We start from the raw sequence: 24,015 nt of genomic DNA, 5'->3' as shown, positions 1-24,015 counted from the left end.
ACAGCAGTAAAAAAAAAAAAATGAAATCTAGTCATTTGCAACAAAATGGAGGAATCTGAAAAACATCATGCTGAATGAAATAAGCCAGTCCCAAAGGGATAAATATCATATGTTCTCCCTGATCTGTGACAACTAACTGAGCACCTAAAAGGAAACCTGTAGAACTGAAATTGACACTATGAGAAGCAGTGACTTGATCAGCCCTTATCCTGACTGTCAAGGAACAGCTTATTATTTTATTCTTTTTACTATTTTCTTTTTTACTTAATACCATTGGTTGAACTCTTTACTTAACACGGAATTATTCTTAAGTGTTTAAATCCAATTGAAAATTGATCCTTGTAAAAATAAGAGTGGGAGTAAGAGAGGGAGGAGATGTACAGTTCAGTACATGTTCCCACGAACTTACCCCTAAGGGTAATGCTAAAAACTTGCCATGGGACTCCCAAATCCCATTAAGTTGGCAGGTACTAATGCCATCTTGATACACAAAGCAATCATTTTAAGTACATAACTGATCATAAATATAGGAAGAACTGTCAAAGGGATCATATAAATAATACCAAGTGTCTGCTAATAACAATAGATAAAATTAAAAAGGAGAGAATGAGCCAACATGGGAAGCAGGCCACATAGCAGATTCATAGAATGACAAATGCCCTAAACAGAACTCTGGCCTTAGAATCAGCCCTTAGGGCATTCAGATCTGGCTAAAAAGCCTATGAGAGCATTTCAGACGGAAAACCAAGACACTGTGGCAAAAAAAAAAAAAAATGGCCTATATGAAAGATCTCTATGAATGAGATTCCAGTGGAAAGAAGGGACCATCAAAGAAGGAGGTACCTTTCTCTGAAGGGAGGAGAGAACTTCTACTTTGCCTATGGCCCTGTCTAAATACTGACAGAGTTTGTGGATTCAAGAGGCTTCCATAGCCTTGACAGCTCATGATAAGCTGGTGCCACAGGTGAAAGCTTAATATAGTACACCACAGCACCAGCCCCCAAAATTTAACCAAAGAAGTGAAAGACGTGTACAATGAGAATTATCAAACATTTATGAAAGAACTCATGAAGGACACAAGAAAATGGAAAGATATTCCTTGCTCATGGATCAGAGGAATCAAATCATCAAAATGTCTATAATGCCTAAAGCAATTTACAGATTTAAAGTAATCCCTATCAAAATATCAATTGCATTCTTTACAATGTTAAAAAAAAAACTTAAAATTCATATGGAATCACAAAAGACCCAGACTAGCCAAAGTGATACTGAGCAAGAAAAACCAAGCTGGAGGCATCACAATACCTGATTTCAAAGCATACTACAAAGCTACAGTAATTAAAACAGCTTGGTACTGGCATAAAAACTGGTATATAGATTGAAGGAACAGAATAGAAAGCACAGAAATTAAGTCAATGATTTTTCACAAAAGTGCTCAGACCATACAGTGGAGTAAGGATAATCTCTTTAACAAATGGTGCTGGCAAAACTGGATGTGTATATGTAGAAGAATGAAATTAGATACTTCAACTCAATCCAACAAAAATCAACTCAAGATGAATCAAAGATTTAAATTTAAGACCTGACATTATGAAGTTTCTGGAAGAAAATGTAAGGGAAACACTCCCAGTCATCAGGGTAGGGGATGGCTTCTGGGAAAAGACCACCAACCCACAGGCAATAAAAGCAGAACTGAACAAACGGGACTGTGTCAAACTCACAAGCTTTTGCACAACAAAGGAAATGATCACAGAGTGGAGGGACATCCAACAGAATTGGAAAAAAATATTTTCAAACCACCCACCTGACAAAGGATTATTATCTTGAATATATCAGCAACTTTTAAAACTCAACAACAACAAAACTCAAAAAATCCAGTTAAGACATGAACAAATTACCTCAATAGACAGTTCTCAAAAGGAGAAATACTAATGGCCAACAAATAAATTTAAAAATTCTCAACATCTCTAGCCATCAGGGAAATGCAAATCAAACCCACAATGAGATATCAATTCACCCCTGTAAGAATGGTTAAAATTCAAAACACAGGGAGTACCAAATGCTGCCAAGGATGTGGAGAAAGGGGCACACTTGCACACTGTTGGTGGGAATGTGAATTACTACAGCCACTGTGGAAAAAGGTGTGGAGATTTCTTTAAAAACTAGAAATATACTTGCCATATGATCCAGCATTCACACTACTGAGTATATACTAAAAGGAATTGAACACACTATATCAAATAGATACTTGCATCATGCTTATAGCAGCACTGCTCACCTTGGAGCCAACCAAGGTGTCTATCATCAGATGAATGGGTAAAGAAAAAGTGGTATACATACACAGTGGGATATTATTCAGCTATTAAAAAAAAGAATAAAATTCTACCATTTGCAGCAAAATGGATGTAACTGGAGGACATCAGTTGTTGAGTGAAGTAAGCCTGACCCAGAAAGAGAAATACCATATGTTCTCCATTACATGTGAGAGCTAAAAATTTAAAGAACAAACAAAGAACAAAGAGAGAAAAAAGAAAGAAAAGGAAGAAATGTCTGTGTGCATCATTTTTGCTGCAGATATAGTTTTTACAACATTTTTTTGTTTTATAGCTCTGTCAAACCAATGGTTAAGAATGTTATACTGGGGCCAGCGTTGTGCCCTAGCTGCAGTGCCACAATCCAATATGGACTCCAGTTCAAATCCCAGCTGCTCCACTTCAGATTCACCTTTCTGCTATGGCCTAGGAAAATGGCCCAAGTGGTTGGGCCCCTGAACCCACATGGGAGACCTGGAAGAAGCTCCTGGCTCCTGGTTTTGGATCACCGCAGCTCCGGCCGTTGAGGCCAATTGGGGAGTGACCCATCAGATGGAAGACTTCTCTCTCTCTCTCTCTGCTTCTCCTCTCTCTGTGTAACTCTGACTTTCAAATAAATAAATAAATCTTTAAAATAAAAAAAGAAAATAATGGAAGGAAAGATGTAATAGATGTAATAGAGAAAACACAGAAGTGACCACAGGCTAAATGTTTCAATCAGCACAAAACATGTACAAAGCTCCCTGGGACTGGAAGGCAGAAAGAGAAGAGTAAGTAAATAGAGTTTCTGGATTAGCAAAGGAAATACAGGATACACAGGTAAATGTGAATTTCAGATAAACAATCAGTAGCTTTTCCAATGTAGTGGAACATGTATGGACATATGTGCTGCACAGTGTTTGGGATTTAATGATACTGAAAGTCTATTGGTTATTCCTGTTGAGGTTTGTGCTTTATCTGGCAATGCAATTCCAGGGAGCCAGCAGCCCACTCCTTGTGGACACTACCTCGCGGCCAAGCTCACAGTGCAGGTTTGCAGTTACCTTTAATCCATTTAAACCTCACAGTCAAACTCTTCAAAAACCAGTCCCCACTGAGTTACAGATAATAAATTCTATCCGAAGGATTTCCCTTGCATTTTTATCATCGACCTTGAAAAGGAACATATTAACCAGTGGTTTTCCAACAGGAGGCTGACTTTAGCATTTTTCTTCTAATCTAGTGTGAAACCAGATGGCCCCTGAACACTGTGGGAGCGGCTTTTTCCTTAACTGGACTCTACCCCCTTCAATGGGAAGGAGTCATTCAAATATACATAGGTAAGTTGCCCAGTGAAGAGTGTGGCCACCCTGAGCAAAGTAAGTACTAATCTTATAAATCTTCCTACATTTTTTTCACATCTTCCCCATTGGATACCTAGAAAAATCATTTGAAATGTGTTCTCAGCATAAGGAAAAAATGTGTTTTATCTCACTTTGTACCTTTTTGCTGTACTTAGGTAATAGGCCAAGAATTGTTTTTCAATTTCTATTGGATATACCTTTATAGAAATGCAAAAATGTGGAATTTTAAACCATTGCAGGAGACTTTAATAGTATGACAAAAATAAATGGTTTAGGAGAAAAAAAGACATTGTAACACTTTAGACCAACTGAGACTATGATCAAAGCAAAAGAAATGTTGGAGTTTTTGTGAAAATTCTCTTCTCTATATGAATAACCAATACACATTTGTGAACTGTGATACACTAATACTAACTAGGCTGTGCATATTCAAAGATTTATTGTCATAGGAACAAATTAGTCTGAATGTGAGAAGTAGATTCTAATTCAGTCTGCCTGTAATTAGCTAAATGACAAGTCCTAATCTCTCTCTCTCTCTCTCTCTCTCTCTCTTTCTCTCTCTCCCTCTCTCTCTCTCAGGTTCAACCAACTCATGGCAAGTCTAGAGAATAGCTAAGGCAGGCTTCACACGCTCAGCACTGCTCACCCTGAGCACGGCATAACTCTGTGTGTAGAGATGTCCTATTTATGGCGGGAATTTAGAGGTGTGCCCAGCAGCTCCCACCTGTTGCTGTGGCACCACCCTCAGCCCCAAGGATGTGACATCCTAAAACGTCACCAGACATTGCTGAATGTCTCTGGGCAGCGTGAACAAGTCCACCCCTGGTTGAGAATCACTGGGCTGCAGCACATCTCACACTGACGGGAGAAGTAGGTGACCACTGGAGGACATAAGTACTTCTAAAAAAAAAAAAAAAGTACATACAAACAGCCAACTGCGTTGTAGAAATCAATAGGATTAGAACATAAGACTCAAAAATACTTCCTCTTTTATTGGAGAAAAAAAGTTCTTATAGATGAGAGATTATGAATTTCCATGAAATTCGCTGAAAATCCAGGTGTCAGAGAAACCAGTGACTATCAACGTTCACAGGGAAAAAATATGACACTCATGGAAGAAATAGTGAAATGACCATGAATCTAAGCATGTTGCAAGATACCTCTGAGAACAATGTGTAGACCAGCATGAGATGTGATCCTAATGTGAATGAGAGGAAGGGAGACTATAGGGAACACTGAGATAGTGTCCCAGCAGGAAGAAACCACCTGGGCTAAGGGGCAGGGTTGTCACTTCTCTTCATCTAGAAGACTTCTCACCTAGCTCTGATTTACTTGGCTAAGAAAAATCAAGATTTTTTTGGTTCAGGTTTCCAGGAACCCATAAGTGAAGCCAGGGCTGGGCACACTCTGCTGTGTCAGGTGTCTCCAGCACCTCGGTTCTGATCCGATTTAAACCTCTTTAAGGGAGGGACCAAATCATTGTTATCTTATTTCTTATCTGCTATTGCTTGGTACACAGAAACTGCTTGGTGAGGGCTGGCTGGGAAACTAGGATGAGATTTGGAAGGAAGGAAGTACATTTGTACTTACAACAGAAACAAACAAGTGTAGAAAGATCCAGAGACATACGTATTTCCAGGAAATGAACAGGATGTTAGAGAGAAGGTATCCCTTTGATCAAGTGTGAACTGTGAAACCTTGTGCTAGAGCCACGAACAGCCAGACAGAGGGATTGGTTTTCCCAATCACACGGCTGTAATCCACACAAGGAGAGCCCTGAAACAAGAAAGGTTCTGTGTACCAGGGCAGAATGTGATTGGCAGCAGGGCCTGGCCTGAGAAGAACATCCAAGGGGTGCACAGGATGGAGTTGGACCGGAGATCTGGTGCAGTCTGGGTGCTAAGTAAGCAAGACTGCATTAATACATTCCAGGCCTCACCAAAAACTTGCTGTTTTGTTAATCTAGGTTAGTTGATTAACGAAAAACATTAACTTTTGCACAGGAGCTATGATAGGAGGTCCATCTTGTGACTTGTATATAAAAAGTAGATAGGACCATCTCTGTTTTCACAACAGAACACTGAAGTGCAGATTAAGCCATCTAACAAGTTTACCTCCCCCTTGTGAAAGCTTTGGGATATCTCTGTAAGTCTCCCTTTTAAGAAACCGTGTATATAGGACCATTCCAGAAATATAACTTCTTTAATTTGCTCCCAGAATTATCACAGGTGATATTCCTTTAAAACAAGACCATTTTCTTATAGAGATGATTATAAGAAATCTTCAAAATGTCCAGAAAAAAAGTATGAAAAAGTATGTGTAGATTTCAAAATTTTTTGCACCAAAATAAATATCTCTTTCAATCCCATTTTTTTTTTCATGACATATTTGAAGATCCCTCAGAAAGTTTTGGCTAGTCCTCAGCTTTTGAGGCTGTCCAGGTAAAGCAGGTCACAGGCTTATTAATTATTTTCTTTGCATCCAGCTTCTAAAAGCTGCTGACAGGAAGGAACATGTGGATTAGATATCCTCCTGTCTCACTCCCATTCCTTCCTTCAGAAGGCAAAATAAACAAAGGTCCTCAGAGGGGAGCAGAGAGAAGGGGTGAGGTTCCCTGTGGAGCCGAAATCAGGAGGAGTTCCCGCTGAGTCAGCATCACACGGAGTGTGGCGTGGGCAGCTGTGCTCTCTCTCACCTTCGGGGCTCCTCTGTAAGGAGGACACTGGGGGCTGTTTCCCAGGGCGGCGGTGCAGGGCAGATTCCCTCCCTAGCTGCTGACTGTGAAGGTCAGGAGCAAGACCCGTCTTCCTTCTCATTTTCTGCTGACCCAGTCAGGCGTTGTGGCCACTTGCCCAGTCTTGCCTGGTGTTTGGAATTTGGAAGGGGGAGAAAGCTACTTATCAGGAAGAGAGTTATGATAAATACGTCGTAAGATCAGGATTCAGCTTCCTTTGTAAAGTGATCCTCAGTCAATGGCTAAGGGAGCTGAGTGGGGACTGGACTCGCTCGGTGCCAGCCACTTCAATTTTTCACAGCTGCACACAGCTCACACACTAGCGTGAGCCTCACTCTCCCTTTCATTCTGCTGGCTCCTGCCACCTCCCTTTTCCTGCCAAGAAAGCACAGTATGCAGTCTCCAGTTCTAAGACAGATGACTTAAGTATGTTCCTAATTTTTTTTTTTTTACTTTCTAAAGGTTAAATTAACCGAGTTTCACGATATAATATATAAACATTTAAAGCATTTTAATGTCTAAAATTGAAGTCACACATACTTTTTCAGAAATACAACCAGTGGGAAAGACAAGTACATTTTTGTTCCAAACCTAACAACAAAACTTTGCAAGAATAATCTCACTGTGTCATAACAGACCCTGGGACTTGGGGAAAAAATGTAACTGTTCCTACCCAAGTTCTGGTGCTGGGACTCCTCTGTTTTTCACGTGTCCTCTGGGCTTGTTATCACACTCGTGATTCTTTAGTTACATCCATCCCTGAAGCCGCGAGGTTACATTCTCTGATTCTCTGCTCTGTTCTGCCTGAGCAAGAGCAAGAGCCTCAAATTCCCTTGATGGAACTTAATCAATGTCTCTTTCTATTTACCATGATCAAACGAGCAAGCACAGGTGCACACATCCGTCCACAGACAACATACACACAGCTGAACCAAAAACTCATGTGAAAAGAGAAAATCACAACAAAAATACTTTTACAACTCTTAATTAGCTTTGTGACTCTAGAATTGGACAGAGTTTCAGATAAAAAAGAGACAACAACAGGGACATACAATATTTATAATCAGAGAGAAAGAAGTGAAAGGTACATAGACAGCCCCACTGGTTACATCTCTCCTCCATTTTATTTGAATAGGAGTTGAAGACTTGGGCACCTGCTTTAGGAAGTCTCAACTTCTTGTCCCAAGAGTAAGTGACAGTCTGTCTACACATAAAGTTAGGCTGCAGTTCACTATATACGGAGAAACCTTGAGGATAAACAATTCAATGTAAAACTCAGATATCACTTACCCTATCCGCATGACACTTTCTATTCTTTTCTGCTTTATTTTTCAAACTAGTGGATTCCACATTCGACTGAGGGATTGTCAGGCACATTTTTGAAAAACACTAATATTGAAGTTAAAGTCTAGACTTTGGCTTGGATAGAGGGGTGTTGAATCCCTGGCCTAACTCTTACTTTCAGTAAGCTACTCTAGAAAACTCATTACCCCAACTGTAAAAATAATAACTAAAACAAAATTCACCTTAGGTGACTTTGGTAGAATAAAATGAAGATTCATTTATGAGATTGCCCAGCGTGTGACAGATGATGAACAAATATGAACTCCATTCCGTACACTGGGAGGTCAGTAGAGTGGTATCTCTTTTTCTAGATTACAAAACAAAATAAGAAGTACAGAAGTCACACCATATGTCTAGAGAAAGAAATGTTGAATCTTTTTGAGATACCATTAACCAAGTCTGAAGCCTAATTTCTGCTTTTCATCAAATTCAGCCTTACAGCCAAATAGCTGCAAAGAGACTTGGCTCCCTCCTGTTCCTAATCATCAGTGATGTCCTCTGGTTCCGAGTTCCCTAGGTTCCGGTGGCCTTCACAATGTGGGTTCCAGACCTGCCCTCTTCTTAATCCTGGTCTGGATTCTCATGTCCATCATTGATGGAGTGTGATCATTGCATTTGACCTCTCTTGTTTCATTAACTAAAAAACTGAGAAAATAACAACCATAGTCATGTACTGAATAAAAACGTTTCAATTAGTAGCAGATGACCCATGCAATGGTGATCTCATGTGATTATAATAGAGCTGAAAACTTCCTGTCAGCTAGTGATGTTCACGCCATGCTAATGTCAGAGTGCAATGAATTAGGCATGTGTTTATGGTGATGCTGGTATAATGAACCTACTGCACTTCCAGTCATTTAAAAGTATAGTACACACAATTATATACTGCTCATCATTATTGATGAGGATAACAAGCAACTATGTTACTATTTGCATAGCATAGCACTTAAAAAAAAGATTTATTTTATTTATTTGAAAGACAAAGTTACAGAGAGAGGTAGAGACAGAGAGAGAGGTCTTCCATCAAATGGTTCACTTCCCAGATGGCCACAACGGCTGGAGCTGCGCCAATCCGAAGCCAGGAGCCAGGAGCCTCTTCTGGGGCTCCCACATGGGTGCAGAAGCCCAAGGATTTGGGCCATCCTCCACTGCTTTCCCAGGCCACAGCGGAGAGCTGGATCGGAAGAGGAGCAGCCGGGACTAGAACTGGTGCCCCTATGGGATGCCGGCGCCTCAGGTCAGGGCTTTAACCCGCTGAGCCGCAACACTGGCCCCTAGCATAGCACTTTTATAATTATTTTAGAGTTTATTCCTTCTAAAAAAATTATTGTGAAGAAGAGTGTCCTGGGACCAACGCTGTGGTATAGTGGGTTAAGATGCCGGCTACAGTGCTGGCATCCTATATGGGCGCCAGTTTGTGTCTCAGCTGTTCCACTTCCCGTCCGGCTCCCTGATAATGTGCCTGGGAAAGCAGTGGAGGATGGCCCAAGTGCTTGGGCCCCTGCACCCATGTGGGAGACCCAGAAGAAGCTCCTGGTTCCTGGCTTTGGCCTAACCCAGCCCTGGTAATTGCAGCCATTAGGGCAGTGAACCAGCGAGTGAAAGATCTCTCTCCTCTCTCTCTCTCTCTCTGTCTCTCCTTCCCTCACTGTTACTCTTTAAAATAAATAAATAAATATTTAAAAAACCCAGAATGTCCTGTTATGCCATCGGCAGCCTCACATATCTATGTTTGCCATATCTCTTGATTATATCAACACTTTAGTAAAGTGACTGACCTTTACCAGCTGAGTTTGTGTAAATATACCATATGATGTTCACACAATGCTGAAATAATCTAAGGATACAATTGCTTGAATAGCACATGCCCATCGTTGAGCAATGCATGCCTATACGTCACTGGACTGTTATGAGTACTAAAGATAACACCTCAAAAGCGACTAGCATTAAGGGGATTGTTAAGAGATTTTCAATAAATATCAGTTCTCTAGCTCATCTTCCCACTAACTCCCAGATATGCATTACCACATACTCTCACCTATCAACCTATTAAGAATAATCACCTGTCAGCCAATGGAAACACGAGACTGGATTCGTGCAATCAGAGGGTGACTATGGCTGGGTAACAATGTTGGCCAAGAAGACATTCCTGCAACTCCTCCTGTCCTGCCATAAATCAGGCTTACTTTCCTGAGGATTGCTGGTTGTGTTCAGTTGTACACCATAAAGTGTACACTTCAGATTCCGCAGTTTTACTGGTTCATTCACCCATCCATTCATGTTTACAGAAATCAGGATTCAGCTATCATGTCAAGGAAGCCCATACTTCACTACTACAATGCCCGGGGAAGAATGGAGTCCATTCGGTGGCTCTTGGCTACAGTTGGAGTAGAGGTAAGTCCTCAGGTCATCTAAAATTGGATCTGAAACTGACAGTGTTAGGAACCGGTGTTGTGGTACAGCGGGATAAGTCACTCCTTCAAATGCTGGCATCCCATATTGGAGTGCTGGTTGGAGTCCTGGCCACTCCTCTTCTGATCCAGATTCCTGCCAATACACCTGCGAAGGAAGCAGAGGATGGCCCACATACTTGGGCCCCCGCCAGCCACTTGGGAGACCAGGATAGATTTCCTGGCTGCTGTCTTCAGCCTGCTACAGACCTGGATGTTGCAATCTTTGGGGGATGGAAGGTCTGCCTCTCTCTCTGTTCCTCTATCTTTGAAATAAGTAAATCTTTTTAAAAATAAATAAAATAAAATTGACCATATTTCTTACTGAATGACTGCAAGGAGTGGTGCCTTAAATAAAAATTGCTTAACCAATTTGACCTAATAATTCCTTAATATTTCATCTCCTGAAAGAGCATAAACAGAAAGATAAATTGAAGAAGTTAATCACAATATATGGCCCATATATGGATTTAGATTTAAACAAACTATTAAAGAATAATTATGGCATTTAGACAACTATAAACATAAGCATTGATTGAATATTTGAGGATATTAAATAATTACTCTAATAATATACATATAATGATAAATTGTGGTTATTTTTTAAATAATTTTATGTTTTAGAGAGACACACTGAAGTATTTAAGGATGAAATATATGATAGTTACATTTTCTTCAATTATTGCAAAAGACAGAGAGCAAGTGGACAGATAGATGGAAGGCCATTGTCTTGAGATGATAATTGTTGAATTTGGGTGAGGCATAGAAGGAGCAACATTACACTCTACTATTTATATATGTTAGAAATGTCTGTAATAAAAGAATTATAATGTACAATTAGAAATTAATATACTTAAAGAGAAAATACAATCTACAAAGAGAGGCATAAAGGAGTGAACAAACTACCTGTTAACAACTAAATACCTTCATTCAGCAGTTATTTTGTTGAGCAGGTATTGGGTGCCAGGTTCTTCGCTGGATCCTGGGGATATTTAATAAACAAGATAGACAAGGTCCCTGGCAGTGAGCAGCCTACACATCTAGGAGCTAGTTAAAAGGACAGATAGGACCAAGTATTTTACAGGGAGAAAAAGTTATTTTTCCTGGCACTTGAACAAGTAATGTTAGCAGGGTTCCCCCTGGCACTATTGAGTGCTGACCTCTAGGGGTGTCAATGAGAAAAACACTTCTCAGTCCAGACCAGAAGCACTCAGCAACCAGGTGAGGATTTTCCTGAGCTGCCAGTCATGGATAATCTTAGGTCTTTCAGGGGAGATCATAAAAGGAGGGTTTCATATAGATGGTGTCCTGTGAAGGAAGTGTCTAGGGTGTTCCATTCCACCTCACAGGAAAGCATTTACCTAATCCTGGGTTTAACCTTTTTCAATTGCTTCCTGATGCATGGGGCTTTAGCCTACTAATTTCTCAGTTTTATGAAGAAACAATCACACACACACACACACACACACAAATCCAACTACTCCAGTGCCATTCTAGATTTTTTTTTCTACAACTGCGTAATATGGTTTCACTTTCGTCCCAACTTCAGCAGTCCTGGTCCAGGTATGAGTTCAGGGTCCAGGATGAGCTCAGTGCAGGAAGGAGAGGTAAGAGAGATGCCCACAGCCCAAGGCTTCTGCTTTTCCACCTTGCCTGAGGGAAGTGGGTGATGGTCAAGGGCTGACCACACCCCCTGCTCAGAGATTGTGGATTCTCTGGCCCCAAGGCTGATCACTACCATCCCATCCATCACCATCAGTCTCATAGCCAACACTAGACTCTCCAACCCCATCTCCCTTTGGCAACCCTCCTGCACTGGCCATCCACCACACCTATGTTTTTACTGAACTGGATGTCTAAAAATTGCTGGGCACACACCAGCTTCCTGTCTCTGCAGCCTGATTCGTGTGCTCATGTAGATTTACAATAAACTCTTTTCCATGGAGCAAGGTAGAAACTTAAAATTTCCTGAGTGTCTCAACATGAAGTACTGCATTAAGTTGTAATACCCACTGGAAACATCATTATTATTTATGATTTGGTTTATGTGGGTTCCTCTTTGTACTATGTATCTTTTTAAAGATTTATTTATTTATTTATTTATTTATTTATTTATTTATTTATCTGAAAGGCAGAGTTACAGAGAGTGGGAAGGAGAGACAGAGAGAGAGGTCCTCCATCCACTGGTTCACTTCCCAAATGGCCATAACAGCCAGGACTGGGCCAGGCCGAAGACAGAAGCCAAGAATTTTTCCAGGGTCTCCCACGTGGGCACTGGGGCCCAGGCACTTGGTTCATCTTGCACTGCTTTCCCAGGCACATTAGTGGAGAGCTGGGTCAGAAGTGAAGCAGTCAGGACTCATACTAGTGCCCATACAGGATGTTGGCACTGCAGGCTGGGGCTTTAACACGATGAGCCACAGTGCTGGCCCCTGAACTATGTGTCTTGTAAACACTACAATCTTCTTTTTCAGAAGTGGTATACCCTCATTGTACAAATATGGAAATTACAGCGGAGGCCCCTTGGTGAAAGAAACTTAGATTGCCACTGGTCGTGAAGTGTCCATTGCTGAGGACACAGCAGTTGCTGCTCTGATCTCATGAGACATTCAGTCTTTCCTGAGCTACCGGAAGGTCATAACTAGAAGAACTTGTGAGTTCAGTTCTTCTACTTACCAGCTTACTATAACTCATCAGTCCTATCCCTCCAATGGCATCATCTCTCAAATCCTGACCTAACCATGCACATTGGTCTGGCCAAGGTCCAGGTGAACTGACCCATGCCCCTTTCTTGGCAGACCTATATTGAATTTCCAAATAATCATGACCAGACTCCTGTCTGCACCTGCCAAACTCAGAAATGTTATCTCCTCCACATTATGCACCAGACAGGGACCACTGAAGCTTAGTCTGTAATGCAAAGGAACTAATAAGAACTCATAGATTGTTTCTGCTTCCAGTTTGAAGAGAAATTTGTCAAAACTCGTGCAGAACTGGACAAATTAAGAAATGGTAAGGCCAAATTTTTAAGTTCTTCTTATGAAGGTTCCTTGTAGAAAGTTAAACAAAGGAAATTCTTGTTTTTCAGGATGGTCTTTGAGATGTTAGAGATAGAAAGAGTGGTTAAAAATATTAGGGGTGGGGCTCACTTACCAGGACTGATTATTTTCTCTAAGCTAAAATGGCCCTCTTGAGTATCTGCCAAAGGAACCATGCCCAGTGTCCTGTGAATGTCCTCTCCGTGGTTTCTCATGCTTTCTGCACCTGAATGAGATGCAGCCTCCTTAGGATCTCACATGGCCTTACCCATGCAAGGACATTCATTAGATGAAAGGGTGAGAAACAGCTCTAGCAGTTATCTTTGGTTCCTTTCTTTCACTGGTTGAGATAAGATGATACTCTAGCAATACTGTAGGCTTAATAACAAGATAGCACTGAATTCTTTGTTGGTTCAGGTGAGAGAATGAAAAGGAGAGAAAGAGCAAGGGCCAGAAGTCATGGGGTCAAAGACACAGGCCCACCTTTCACATACAGTCCAGTGGTGTTATTTGAAGAGCACACAGAGGGCTCCAAGTAGAAATTATTTCTCTCAGAGATACCCTTGAGGTCATAACACCAAAGTATCAGGTGGCTTCCCCATTACAGCCTCTCTAAACTCCCTTTAAAATCTGCATGAAGGCCGGCGCCACGGCTCAATAGGCTAATCCTCCGCCTAGCGGCGCCGGCACACCGGGTTCTAGTCCCGGTCGGGGCACCGATCCTGTCCCGGTTGCCCCTCTTCCAGGCCAGCTCTCTGCTGTGGCCAGGGAGTGCAGTGGAGGATGGCCCAAGCCCTTGGGCCCTGCACCCCATGGGAGACCAGGATAAACACCTGGCTCCTGCCATCGGAACAGCGCGGTGCGCCGGCCGCAGCGCGCTACCGTGGCGGCCATTGGAGGGTGAACCAACGGCAAAAGGAAGACCTTTCTCTCTGTCTCTCTCTCTCACTGTCCACTCTGCCTGTCAAAAAAAAAAAAAAAATCTGCATGAAATAAATCACACACAAAATATACCGAGACCTACAAAATGTATCTAGGTGGGAAATAAAAACATCAATGAAATAACAATATAAAATTAAAAGGAGGATTGATAAGAAGAAAAAGGACTATGGAATGCCAAAAGCAAAATGTTATTTTACTTGAAAGATTACGAAGTTACAATTTTAGCTTCATTTTAAACCTTCCATAAATTCAACAAAAAAAATTCATGTTCAAAGAGTGGGATCCATAGACATTTCACTCTCTCCTTTTCTTCTTTTCAAAGATGCAGTATTGATGTTCCAGCAAGTGCCCATGGTTGAGATTGATGGGATGAAGCTGGTGCAGTCCAGAGCCATTCTCAACTACATTGCCAACAAACATGACCTCTATGGGAAAGACATAAAAGAGAGAGCCCTGTACGGTATATTTTCTGTTCTTACAATAGCAGTTAGCACAGGAATGATGTGGATCCTAACTTGTGTGAACAGGACCATAGCAGTGGGTCCAATGTCAGCCACAGGCTGGGCTTTGGGCATGCACTGAGAGTCCATTATATCAGATGCCTAGGGAGATGAAGGAAGAGTATTTTGGGGTAGATTCAGGTAACTATGACCATAGAAGACCGCGTAGTTCATGCATGTAGATCAGTGACAGATGTTTCCAATCCCTGATAAGCCATGAAGTCAGCATGGTGGGGAACCATGATTCCAAATATTCATATTTTAGAGGCTGGATGAGAACCAACAACTCAAGACAAGGGACAAGGGTTTGTGTATCTGGAGATGAAGTCCAGGAAGGGCATGATCCTAAGGAGCTGAGTCTCAATTTCCAGAAACTGTAAGAATGACAATCAGGAATCTATGATACGAGCCTATTGTTTGGACTGGTGTTTGGAAAAGGGTTAGTAGATCTTGGTGCCCATGATACTGGGGTTACTTAAAGCACTTCACACAGGATGTAAGGAGTCAAACTGAGTCAGTACAACCAAAGCTGGTGGTCTCTTCCCCGTTGCACTGGAGCTGCTTGACTGAAAATCAAATATTGTATGCAACCATTCAGAATTCCTCAGAACATTAAATATACTTGTAGAGTTACTAGTGACTCAGCGATCCAAGTACTGGGTATGGAAACAAGAAAAATGAAAATATATCCTCACTAATATTGTTTAGAAATGTTTACAGCATCATTATTGGTCACATTCAAAAACTAGAAGTAAACTAATTCTCCATCAAAGCAAAGAGAGATGAACTAAATGTGCTAAGAGGGTATGCCTAAAATTTTGAGGAAAAATAGCATGAAAAAATTATTAGCTTATGATGCTGGGGAAAAATCTTTGAAATACATCCAAACTTTTGTCATAATACTTATTTTTATGAATTTTTATAGACCCCCCAACTATGAGTTATTTCTATGAATTACCCAGAACAATGCTTTTCATAGACACAAAGGTAGGTTAGTGGTTTCTAGGGCCTGGGAGGTGGAGGTGATTGGGAACTCATTGCTTACATACAGATTTTATTTTCCCTCTCTGGATGATAAAAATCAACTGAAGTTAGTATTGATATTTGCAGCATTCATGAATGTACTTAAATCCACTGAATGGTTTTCATTAATGGAGTGAGAACTATGGTATGTGAACATATGTTTGTAAAAGTGCTATTTTAAAAACTTTTAGGAAGTTTAGTTTGAAACAAAAGATAGGGGAGCAGCAAGATGGCGGAATAGGCAGGGCGCACACTATTAGTCCGGGGGCAGAGACAGTTTAATATAAGTGGAGATACTGCAGGGTCAAGGAAGAGTAGGGGATGAAACAGCAGAGGAAACTCTTCCGGAACTAGTGATTCACAGTGGACCTGTGTGGAGAGCGTGGGAGCCCAAGTTCGGGACACCAGCGGCAGACTCAACACACCAGCGCTGGAACGCGAGGTGAGCTGAACCTCAATAGCCCGAGACACCAGCGGGCAAGCGGAAAGAGGAGGCTAGAGGGAATGAGGCTTGAAACTCCATGGGGAAAAATTCACCAGGCTAACTAGAAGAGAGAGAGGAAAAAAATAAAAAAAAAAAAGTGACCGATACAGACACAAGTTTCTCTCTCTCCGCTCACCTCTCAAAGGCGAGCAAGACAGAGCAGGCACCATTTTGGACATACGTCATAAGCAGGGCGACCTCAGGTCTGCACCGGCCCTGAGCCTAGCAGAAAAACCTGACTCTGGGGGGAGGGGTGAAATAACAGGAGATTAGGATCTAACTTGGCAACCCAGTGGGAGACTGCAGGAGAATTGGAACCCACACTGAGGGCAGCAGAGATTCCCTGTGTGGTCCTTGGGAAAGAACTTCCAATCTCTGGCTCCTGTGGGTATATCATTTACCTGCTAACTACCTCCAATTACGTTCAGCTGTGCGGAATTACTTCCCTTTTGAATCTAAAAAACAAAGAGAGATTTACCACACCTAACCTGGGAGTGTCATCTTTGACACACCCTCAACCCTGAGGAACCAAAAAGTCTTCCATCCTATGCACTGGTTGTAACTATATACAGAAGTACACACATAAGGGGAAACCTGGAAACCCAAGGAATGCAAACACTATGAGATCTGGGCAACAGTACATAGAGAAGACTATGGGACCATATCTTAGGGTAAATAATTGAAGACATTTTCTAATATTGGGCATAAAAATGAGCCTGATGTGTGTAATGGATGAGAGAGGGAGAGGGACATGTGTAAGGTGGCCGTGCCAGGGACTCTCTCCTGAGAAGACATAGGCAGCAGGTCATCAGCCATAGAAACCATGCTATATTTGCACACCGGACGCAGCTCAGTAGGATGAAAACCCTGTTTGTTTGTCACATCAGAGATCACACACAGGGATCCATCCATATTATCTTGTGACTAACTCCGGACAGGTCACTGATGCTCTTTGTGTAGTTGGTCTTATAGTTGGTCTGTAGTTGGTCTTGAGGCTACCAAAATTGCTAGACATATCTTTACCTCTTAGATTGTTCTCAGAAATAAGTGTCCATACAAAAATAAAAATAGTATAATCAAAGGCCCCAATTGGAGGTGAATAGCTTTGCCTCCCAGGATGCTCTAATGTCTTATATTTTCAAACTATAAACTCTAAAGCAGGAGGCATTTCACAGTTTGGCTGTTTTTGTCTCTCAGCATTGATATGTATACAGAAGGCATGGCAGATTTGGGTGAATTGGTTCTTCATCACCCATACCTTCCACTTGGGGAACAGCAGGCAAGCCTTGCTCAGATCAAAGATAAAGCAAGAAACCGCTATTTTCCTGCCTTTGAAAAGGTAAGAGGAAGCTCATTCACCTGTAAGGGCGTGAAGAGTTCAGAAAGCTCACAGTCCCAAAAGGGAACCATAGCAGGTTAGACTGTTATAACAAAAACACCATAGACTCAGCACTTCAAAAGCAGACATTTATCACAGTCTTGGGGCTTAGAAAGTACAGGTCAAGGAAGGCACTGGCAGATTCAGTATCCGGAGAGGGTGTGCTTCTTGGCTCCTAGATGGTCGATTTCTCACTCTGTCTCACGTGGTGGACAGGCTAAGGGGAGTCCTCTGGGGCTAGTGCCATTCACAAGAGCTCTGCCCTCAGGACTAATTACTCTTGAAGGCAATAAATACCAATAACAGTACATTATGGCTACAATTTCCACATACCAGTTTTGAGGGACACAAACAGAAGGTAACAGTGCATGGGTCTTCATGGAACATTGAATTTTACTCCCACAGGGTCTTCCTTAAGATTAATTGAGCACCCTGGCACTCAAGGCATTGTGTAAAAATGAAATGTCAAGGAGAATTATACTAGCTAAACCAGATAACTTTTGCCAAAAAACATACCAGGATCCAATCTGTAAAATTCTGGATTCGAAAGGATGTCATAGTATTAATTAGAACTGTGGAGATCTTAATTAGGCTGTGCATGCCTGTGCAACTCCCTAGAGGTTGGACTAGATTCTGTAGACACCATAACCTTCCAAATCAAGTACAGCATGATGAATGCATACATCACAAAGTACCTTGGCACCATGTAGGGGAGACACGAGGCCATCTGCCCATCAGGAAGATCTGGTAGTCTTCCAGGAATGGAGGGTGTGTACATAAGCAGAGATTGTGGCAAAGGGATGCTGAGGGAGAGGTAGATGAAAAGACGTTCAAAAATAATCTAGGGCCGGCGCTGTGGCTTAACAGGCTAATCTTCCGCCTTGCGGCGCCGGCACACCAGGTTCTAGACCCGGTTGGGGCGCCAGATTCTATCCCAGTTGCCCCTCTTCCAGGCCAGCTCTCTGCTATGGCCTGGGAAGGCAGTGGAGGATGGCCCAAGTGTTTGGGCCCTGCACCTGCATGGGAGACCAGGAGAAGCACCTGGCTCCTGGCTTCGGATCAGCGAGATGCGCCGGCTGCAGCGGCCATTGGAGGGTGAACCAATGGCAAAAAGGAAGACCTTTCTCTCTGTCTCTCTCTCTCTCACTATCCACTCTGCCTGTAAATAAATAAATAAATAAATAAATAAATAAATAAATAAAAAATAATCTAGGGAATTTGGGAACAATGGTGTCAGACTTCAGAGAGTTTGGGCTTTAGCTGAGGGATAAGCAGAGTCCACTTCTAGCTCGCTCGCTCACTTTCTCTCTCTCTCTCTCTCTCTCTCTCTCTCCCTCTCCCTCTCTCCCTCTCTCTCTCTCTCTCCCATGAGACAGGAGCTCTGAAGAAAGACCCCAGCCAGGCAGCAGAGATGGGAGAATCGGGCTTGAGAGGCTCAGGGAAGAGCAGGGCCCCAGCCTGACTGTGCCTATGATCATGGGCTGATTTCTCAAATTCATAGGTGTTGAAGAGCCACGGACAAGACTACCTTGTTGGCAACAGGCTGAGCAGGGCTGACATTCTCCTGGTTGAATTTATCTACTACATGGAAGAGCTTGACCCCGGTTTTATCACCAGCTTCCCTCTGCTGCAGGTGATCTACCTCATGGCCCTCAGAAATCTCCCTATTTGGCATCTAATTTTTGGATCCTAGGGCTGGTGATCTTCTGACTCCCAGCCTTCTGCAGACCTCCCATCCTCACCCCTCTCCCCAAATCTCCAAAATGAGCTTGTAGGCCCTTTGCACCGTCATCTCTGTTTCTGATTTCTCGGTGATGTCCTTTATCCCAGGTGCATCCCTGCCTTTGCATATGGAGTCCTTCTGAGTAGGTCTCGTTCCCATGTGGTTTCCCTTTCTCAGCTCCACCTCCAACTGTCAGACCTGGTGTTCCTCTCTGCACTGCCCTCCACCCTCTCCTCCCACATCCTCCCACATCTTCTCTCAGTACGGAAATTGGTTGTAATCGGCCCCTGGTTAGCCTTTACTATTCTGTGTCTTTAGTTCTAGATACATTTACCTTTATCTCCATTTCCCGGGTTGTGAGATGTCTTTGCGTCTGTATCTAACAGACACATTGTTCTTCCTTATACTTCGCAAGAGCCATGGATCCACAAGATTCATGTGTAAGGAAGAAGAGGGAGTTCTGTTGGCTGGATAAAGTCTTACAGACGTCTTTAGGAAAAATACTCTTGAGTTATGTTTTCTTTCTCTCATCTGCATGCTCCCTGGGATCTGTCTCCCAACCTCTACACTGGTGTTGATGGAGGGGACTCAGTTGGTCTTTGTCTGGAAGGGTCTCAGATATCCTGGGTTATGATAATGATACGATGGTGTCTGACTCTTCACTGGGGCTGTGATTTGTGCACTGCAGGCCCTGCAAACCAGAATCAGCAGCCTCCCCAGCGTGAAGAAGTTTCTGCAGCCTGGCAGCCAGCGAAAGCCTCCTGTGGATGAGAAATGTGTAAAAGAAGCAGAGATTTTCAGCTAAATAAAGCAGGCATGGGTGCCAAGAACATGCAAGACCAATCTCCTAAAGTAATGCAACAATGAAGCTCTGGAAGTAAATGCTGATTCTCTCCTGTGAGGCTAATAAAATTTCTCAAGTCTATGTGCTATGTGCCAATTTAATTAGAAACCAACTCTGCAAATGTAGCTTGCAATGTGCTCTATTTGTTATTGAACAAGTACAAAATTATGCTCACCTGCTAGGATTTCTCTACAGATTTAAATAACAGGAGAAAATAAATTCTCATATATTTTGAAATGTCATATAACAGCTCTTAAACGCCTTGAGTAGAAATTTTTTTGACACTCCTGCTTACATAAAAACAATCTTTTTCTCTTGTGTTTTCCTACCATTCTGACCAGCAACATAAAACTTTGTTTCAATAGCCATTTTCCTGGAGCAGGCATTTGGTGGAGCTGTTAACACATGGATTGGGATGTCTGCATTCCATATCGGAATGCCTGGTTCAAGTCCCATCTATACCACTTCTAATCCACCTTCCTGCTGATGTGCACCCAGTGAGGCACCAGGAGATATCTCAAGTGCTTGGGCCCTGGCTACTCATGTAGGAGACCTGGAAGAAGCTCCTGGCTTTGCCTGGTCCATCCCTAGCTATTGTGGCCATTTAGGAAGTGACCCAGTGGATGGAAGCACTCTCTCTCTCTCTCTCTCTCTCTCAATCTAATTTTCAAATAATAAATAAATCTTTTAAAAAATAGTAGACTTACAGAACGTGCCTGTGACTATAGACTTGTAGTTCAGGCCACAGAAGATTAGAGATGGGACACGGGCACTCCCTTGACTTGCATCCTCTGGTCTGCTTTAACACAAACCAGGAGGAAAAGAAAGCTAGGCATCAGAAGCAATGGGTGGCAGGCCTATTAATGGCTGATCTGTACAGTGATCTGCCCTCAAGGAGACCCAACAGGCCAGTCCACTGCAGTAGCTTTCAATGTGGTAAGCCTGGGCTTCAGCAGAAGTCAGCTTGTGAAGAGCCCTGGCAGCTCTGCCAAGAGTTGGATCACTGGAAATGGACCTGCCCTGGAGTCGAAGGATGCCCAGGTCAGAGCCACAGATCTTATTGGCTCTAAGCTGAAAAGCCCTTCACTCAGCCCAACTTCCAAAGTGACCACTGCAGCTGAGGGGATGGTCAAGTAGGGTCAGCAACATTGCAGGCAGAACTGTAAATTTCTTGTTAGAGATGCCCCCTGCCTTTACCTGGCCAGCTCTCCTCCCAGGCCAGCCAAGTCATGAAAGTCAACAGAGTGCCTTCCCCTAGGAGGTTCACACCTCCCTTAGGATATACCCCATGTGAAGAGATAGATAGGTCTGGGCCTCTTAACTTACAAGGCCTAAAGCCCACCAGATTATTATCAAGCCCCTTCTATCAGGTTCTATTTGCCTCTCAATCAGAAAACCTAATTGTAGCTTAGACAGCACCTTTCTTAGCTCCTCTAACAATGACTCTGTCCTTTGTTCTAAGCCCTGTCTAGCGTACTTGGGCCTCATTCCTTTGTAATCATAACCTCTACTCTACCACCAATGGCTCTACTCCCAACCTGTGTGTACTGATGGTCCTCTTCCCCACTTAATGCTGTATAATTGTTCAAACCTGGTAAATACCACTCTTAGGATCATTGGTTACTATCCTCACTCTGTCTTTTATGACCTTGTCTAAATATGATCAGAGTCGGCGAACTTGGAAGGCTTCCATAGCCTTGGCAACTCATGACGACAGCCTAGGGTGGTTACTGGCGCCATAAACTAGAGTGTCAATTTGTTGGGTCAACAACAGGAGCCACTGTGCACTTGCTCCTCATGTGAGATCTCTGTTCTTAATGTGCTGTACATTTTGATTTAATGCTATAACTAGTACTCAAACAGTATGTTTCACTTTGTGTTTCTATGTGGGTGCAAACTGTTGAAATCTTTATACTAAATTGATCTTCTGTATATAAAGAGAATTGAAAATGAATCTTGATGCAAATGGGAGGGGAGAGGGAGCGGGAGAGGGGAGGGTTGCGGGTGGGAGGGAAGTTATGGGAGGGGGAAGCCATTGTAATCCATAAGCTGTACACTGGAAATTTATATTCATTAAATAAAAGTTAAAAAAAAATAAAATAAATAAAAAAAAAATAGTAGACTTACAAGGTCACCTGGACTGAGGAGTATGAAGGCTGAGTGGAGGCATCCAAGAATCTCAGAAAAAAAGGAGCAACGAAGAAGGAACGTGAGCATCATGACGCTAACAGATGAGCCTGAGGCCTGAAGGGTGAACAGTGGACTGGGCAACAGGAGGCCACTGTGGGCTGCTGAGTGCAGCGGCAGTGAAGCCGGGGGAGCAGAAGCCGCACCAGAGTGAAGAAGCAGAGACAGCAGCATGAAGGGCTCAGGAATTTTGCTCCAAAATGGGCAGATGTATGGGGCAGCAGACTCCATCTGAGATCCAGAAAAGGAAGAGATAGTTAAGGAGATTGGGCCTGGTTTCACGGGCAATTGTGCTAAGTCCCCAAAGAGGCTGAAGCTGTATGCTAGGGCACTGCGCGTGCTCCTGCCACCAGCAGTCAAACTGCCCTGGAACCCTCGCCACCTGGTGGTCAGTCCCGGAGTCACAGTCACACTCCTCAGAGCAGGCTGAGTCGTTCCCCCATCAGAACCATGACTTTTTCTCATCGGTTGTGGGTAAATTGCAAGAAATCAGCTGAAGGAAAGCTAAGATGGAATGTTCTCCAGCCTCCCCTAACACCTGCTAGGTTACTCCACTGCCTCTGGCTTCTGCCTAGTCCTCTTTCCCTTTACCCATTGCCCTCTGTGTTAGCTTTCTGGTGTCTGTTTCTGTAATCAGAAGGCAGTGAGGCAGCTGCAAAGATGCAGGCAGTCACCTGCCAGGACAGAGATGTGGAGCAGCCTCCCTCAGAGCCTCCAAAGTGAACCAACATTGCTGACCCCTGGATATTCAACCTCCAGCCTCCAGCCTGTGTGAGAACACACTTCTGTTGTCTAAGCCACCATTTGGGTAATTTGTTACATTGATCCCAGGAAACATTCGCAATGAAAAGGAATGAATATCTTCCCAATTTCTATGAATCTCAAAAAGATAATGCTGAGTGATAGAAATCCTACATAACAAAGAACACCGTCTGTATGCTTCTACCTCTACAAAATCCTAGAAAACGCAAAATACCCTAGTGTGACAAAAAGCAGATCAGTGGTATGGAAGGGGGAATTCCAAAAGGACATGAGGATATGAATATGTTCACTGTCTTGATTGTAGTGATAGTTTCTTAAGTATATGCACGTGTCACAACATAATCCTATTGTACACTTAAATTATGTGCACTTTATTATTATATGTCAATTATATCTCCATATATGGTAATAAAATTAACAGGAGCAAATGGAAAACCATAATTCTGTCATGAAGGTAGTCATTTGTAGAACTTCTCTGCTCTCCATCACACTCGGCTTCCTCTTGTTCCTCTGACATGTTTCTATATAGGCTCATGAATCTGCTGTCCTAGCCTTCTTCACCACCTACAACCCCACGCATCAAGACAAACTTGAGGGGCCAGCGCTGCGGCATAGTAGGTTAAGCATCTGTCTGCAGTGCCAGCACCCCATATGAGCACTGGTTCACGTCCTGGCTGCTTCACTTCTGATCCAGCTCCCTGCTAATGGTCTGGGAAAGCAGTGGAAGATGGCCCAAGTCCTTGGGGCCCTGCACCCACATAGGAGACCCGGAAGAAGCTCCTGGTTCTTGACCTCAGATAGGCCTAGCCCTGGCCATCACAGCCATTTGGAGAGTGAACCAGTGGATGGAAGACCTCTCTCTCTTTCTTTCTCTCTGTCTCTGTTGCTCCCTTTCTCTGCCTGTTAACTCTGCCTCTCAAATAAATACATTTTTTTAGAAAAATTTTTTAA

The 24,015-nt window shown here is 42.8% G+C and overlaps 1 protein-coding gene across 2 annotated transcripts; it reads left to right on the top strand.

The window, feature by feature from the left end:
* The first annotated feature begins 10,028 nt into the window (after positions 1-10,028).
* LOC133756921 (glutathione S-transferase Yc-like) lies at positions 10,029-20,076 on the top strand. 2 transcript variants are annotated; one of them, XM_062187537.1, is made up of 6 exons: positions 10,029-10,127; positions 13,144-13,195; positions 14,486-14,618; positions 17,368-17,509; positions 19,050-19,181; positions 19,960-20,076. In XM_062187537.1, the coding sequence occupies exons 1-6, from the start codon at positions 10,041-10,043 to the stop codon at positions 20,074-20,076; spliced, it is 663 nt and encodes a 220-aa protein (XP_062043521.1). In that variant the 5' UTR covers positions 10,029-10,040. The 2 variants fall into 2 exon arrangements, with proteins under 2 accessions (XP_062043521.1, XP_062043520.1); XM_062187536.1 differs by having other exon boundaries at positions 10,041-10,127; positions 13,144-13,213; positions 14,492-14,618.
* Positions 20,077-24,015: the final 3,939 nt, after the last annotated feature.

Source organism: Lepus europaeus, chromosome 3 (assembly GCF_033115175.1).
Source record: "Lepus europaeus isolate LE1 chromosome 3, mLepTim1.pri, whole genome shotgun sequence".
NCBI classification, from domain to species: Eukaryota; Metazoa; Chordata; class Mammalia; order Lagomorpha; family Leporidae; genus Lepus; species Lepus europaeus.
This window is presented reverse-complemented; position numbering and strand designations above follow the sequence as displayed.

Bases quoted from the DNA above. Each gene is read 5' to 3' on its own strand.
- LOC133756921 (XM_062187536.1), top strand. From the start codon at position 10,041: ATGTCAAGGAAGCCCATACTTCACTACTACAATGCCCGGGGAAGAATG. The intron at 13,214-14,491 runs GTTCTTCTTATG...TCAAAGATGCAG, and splicing joins TGGTAAGGCCAAATTTTTAA to TATTGATGTTCCAGCAAGTG. The intron at 14,619-17,367 runs GTACGGTATATT...TTTGTCTCTCAG, and splicing joins GACATAAAAGAGAGAGCCCT to CATTGATATGTATACAGAAG.